This window comes from Alligator sinensis, unplaced genomic scaffold, assembly GCF_000455745.1.
Source record: "Alligator sinensis unplaced genomic scaffold, ASM45574v1 scaffold1667_1, whole genome shotgun sequence".
Taxonomy (NCBI): domain Eukaryota; kingdom Metazoa; phylum Chordata; order Crocodylia; family Alligatoridae; genus Alligator; species Alligator sinensis.
Window position 1 is genome coordinate 938,669 of NW_005842504.1, and position 2,232 is coordinate 940,900.

General features: G+C 65.2%; 1 protein-coding gene across 1 annotated transcript in view; it reads right to left on the minus strand.

The window, feature by feature from the left end:
- RYR1 (ryanodine receptor 1) overlaps positions 1-2,232 on the minus strand; it is a 45,730-nt gene that overhangs the window by 22,204 nt on the left and 21,294 nt on the right. Inside the window, 4 exon segments of the mRNA XM_025213073.1 lie at positions 64-227; positions 517-657; positions 745-835; positions 1,854-2,214. Of these exon segments, the coding sequence (XP_025068858.1) occupies positions 64-227; positions 517-657; positions 745-835; positions 1,854-2,214 (757 nt within the window).

Genomic DNA, 2,232 nt, shown 5'->3' on the forward strand with positions numbered 1-2,232 from the left:
GTGGGGGGGCAGGCCCCTGGGGGCTGGGGGGCTGCGGGTGGGGATCGAGGGACCGATCCTCACTTGAGCGTCTCAACGGGCTTGGGGTCGAAGTTGCCCTCGGCGTCGACGGACGCCTTCTTCTCCGTCTTGGAGGAGTAGCTGGCGTCCACGTAGTCGGGCGGGAGGGCGCCGGCGATGGCGCACAGGCACGGCATGGCCAGCTTGTACAGCTCCACGTCGAACTTCTGCACCGCGCAAGAGGGGGAAAGGCTCAGGGGGTGGCGCCGTGGCCCGCCTCCCCCCAGCCCTCCCTGCCCCCGGCCCCCCAGCTGACCTTATGGGACAGAGACTCGAAGATGCCCCAAAAGAGCTTGCGGGTGAGGTGCAGCTCCTCCTCGGAGGTGACGCCGTAGTTGGCCCAGCCCGTGGGCAGGCAGTAATACTTCCAGCACCGCTCATAGTGGTTGGTCAGCAGCTGTGGGGGCCGTGGCCCGCCTCCCCCCAGCCCTCCCTGCCCCCGGCCCCCCAGCTGACCTTATGGGACAGAGACTCGAAGATGCCCCAAAAGAGCTTGCGGGTGAGGTGCAGCTCCTCCTCGGAGGTGACGCCGTAGTTGGCCCAGCCCGTGGGCAGGCAGTAATACTTCCAGCACCGCTCATAGTGGTTGGTCAGCAGCTGTGGGGGAGCAGAGGCCGGCAAAGGCATTGCAGAGCCCTGCATCCACCTCCTCCGTCGCGCTCAGCCCCTCCCAGCGCCACTCACCTTGAGGGGCATCTTGGAGTACTCGTTGAGGATGGGCACGTCAAAGACCAGCCGGCGCAGCAGGTGCTGCAGCATGGAGGGCCGGATGTACCTGGGTCAGGGGAGGGGGTGGTCACGCTGGCGCTCTCTCTGCTCTGGACCACCCCCCCCACCGCCGCCGCCCCCAGGCTCCTGGACGGAGCCAAGCCAACCGGGGTCATACGAGAATGAGAGCTGCTATGGACGGGGTCAGACCCCAGGTCCATCCTGCCTGGTCTCCTGTGTCCCAGGGCAGCAGAGAGCGGCGCTGAACAGGAGAGGGACGGGGTCTGAGCAGGGTTTCCCCCATTCCTCTCCCCCTTGCAGCCATCGAGGGTCCAGGACGTGGAAACCCCGAGGCCGTGCCCCACAGCCCCCAATGCCCCTTTCCCCCAGGACAGGCCCAGCTCCCGGGGGGATCTGGATGAAGTCTCCACTCTCCCCACACCCGGTGCCCACAAGCTCCCCCTTTCACCCCACGCAGAGGGGAAACGACCATCCTGATGTCAGTGTTACACTGCCCGCCTGCTCGTTTCGTGCCAGGACCCGTCATAGTTGCATAGTTTCTAGGGTCAGAAGGGACCTGAGCAGATCATCAAGTCCGACCCCCTGCCCTGGGCAGGAAAGCATGCTGGGGTCAAACGACCCGGCTAGGTGTTCATCCAGCCTCCTTTTGAAGACCCCCAGGGTAGGAACGAGCACCACCTCTCTTGGAAGTTGGTTCCACGTTGTCCTCGTCTCGTGAGACGGCCAGGAATCGATCCCCCGGGACCATCTCTTTGACACTTTGTACGTTATAAACCCTTGGTCCTGTCCCCTCTGCAACATCTCTCCTAACCCGACCAAGCCTGGCCTCATTAGTCTTCCCCCCTAGCACTAATCCCCCTCACTGCCCTTCTCTGCACCTTCTCCAGCTCTTCCCTAACCCCTTGCAGGTGCGGGGAGCAGAGCTGGGCGCTGCATCGGAGCTATAAATGCGCCGTGGGTTGATAAAGGGGCAGCGTGACAGGGCCAGGAAGGACCTGGTGGCACAGAGGCCCCAGGAAGACCCCCAGCATCAGGCAGGATCTCAGCACCCCCCACCCTCATACCGGCACAGGGCCATGAGGCACTCCTCGATGACGTCGCGCTGGGCCTTGGTGAGGGAGCGCCCGCGGGACAGGCGGTACACGGTGTGCAGCATGGAGTCCACCATGATGGCACGGTGCTCGGTCCCGGCGAAGAGCGGCGCGTACTTGGTGATGAGGGGCAGCACGGCCAGGCACAGGTAGCGGTTCATAGCCAGCGCCATCTCCGTCGTGCTGAATGCGGCCTGGGGGGGGCAAGGGGCGGGGGGGGGCGTCACCCACCGGGCAACCCCAGGGAGGTGTGGGACCAACAGGGCTGGACTAAAAGACCCCTTTCGTCTGATTGCGGGGGGGCTTAGGGGTCCGCCAGGGGGGGTGGGGGTGTCTGGGGGGGAACGGGCCC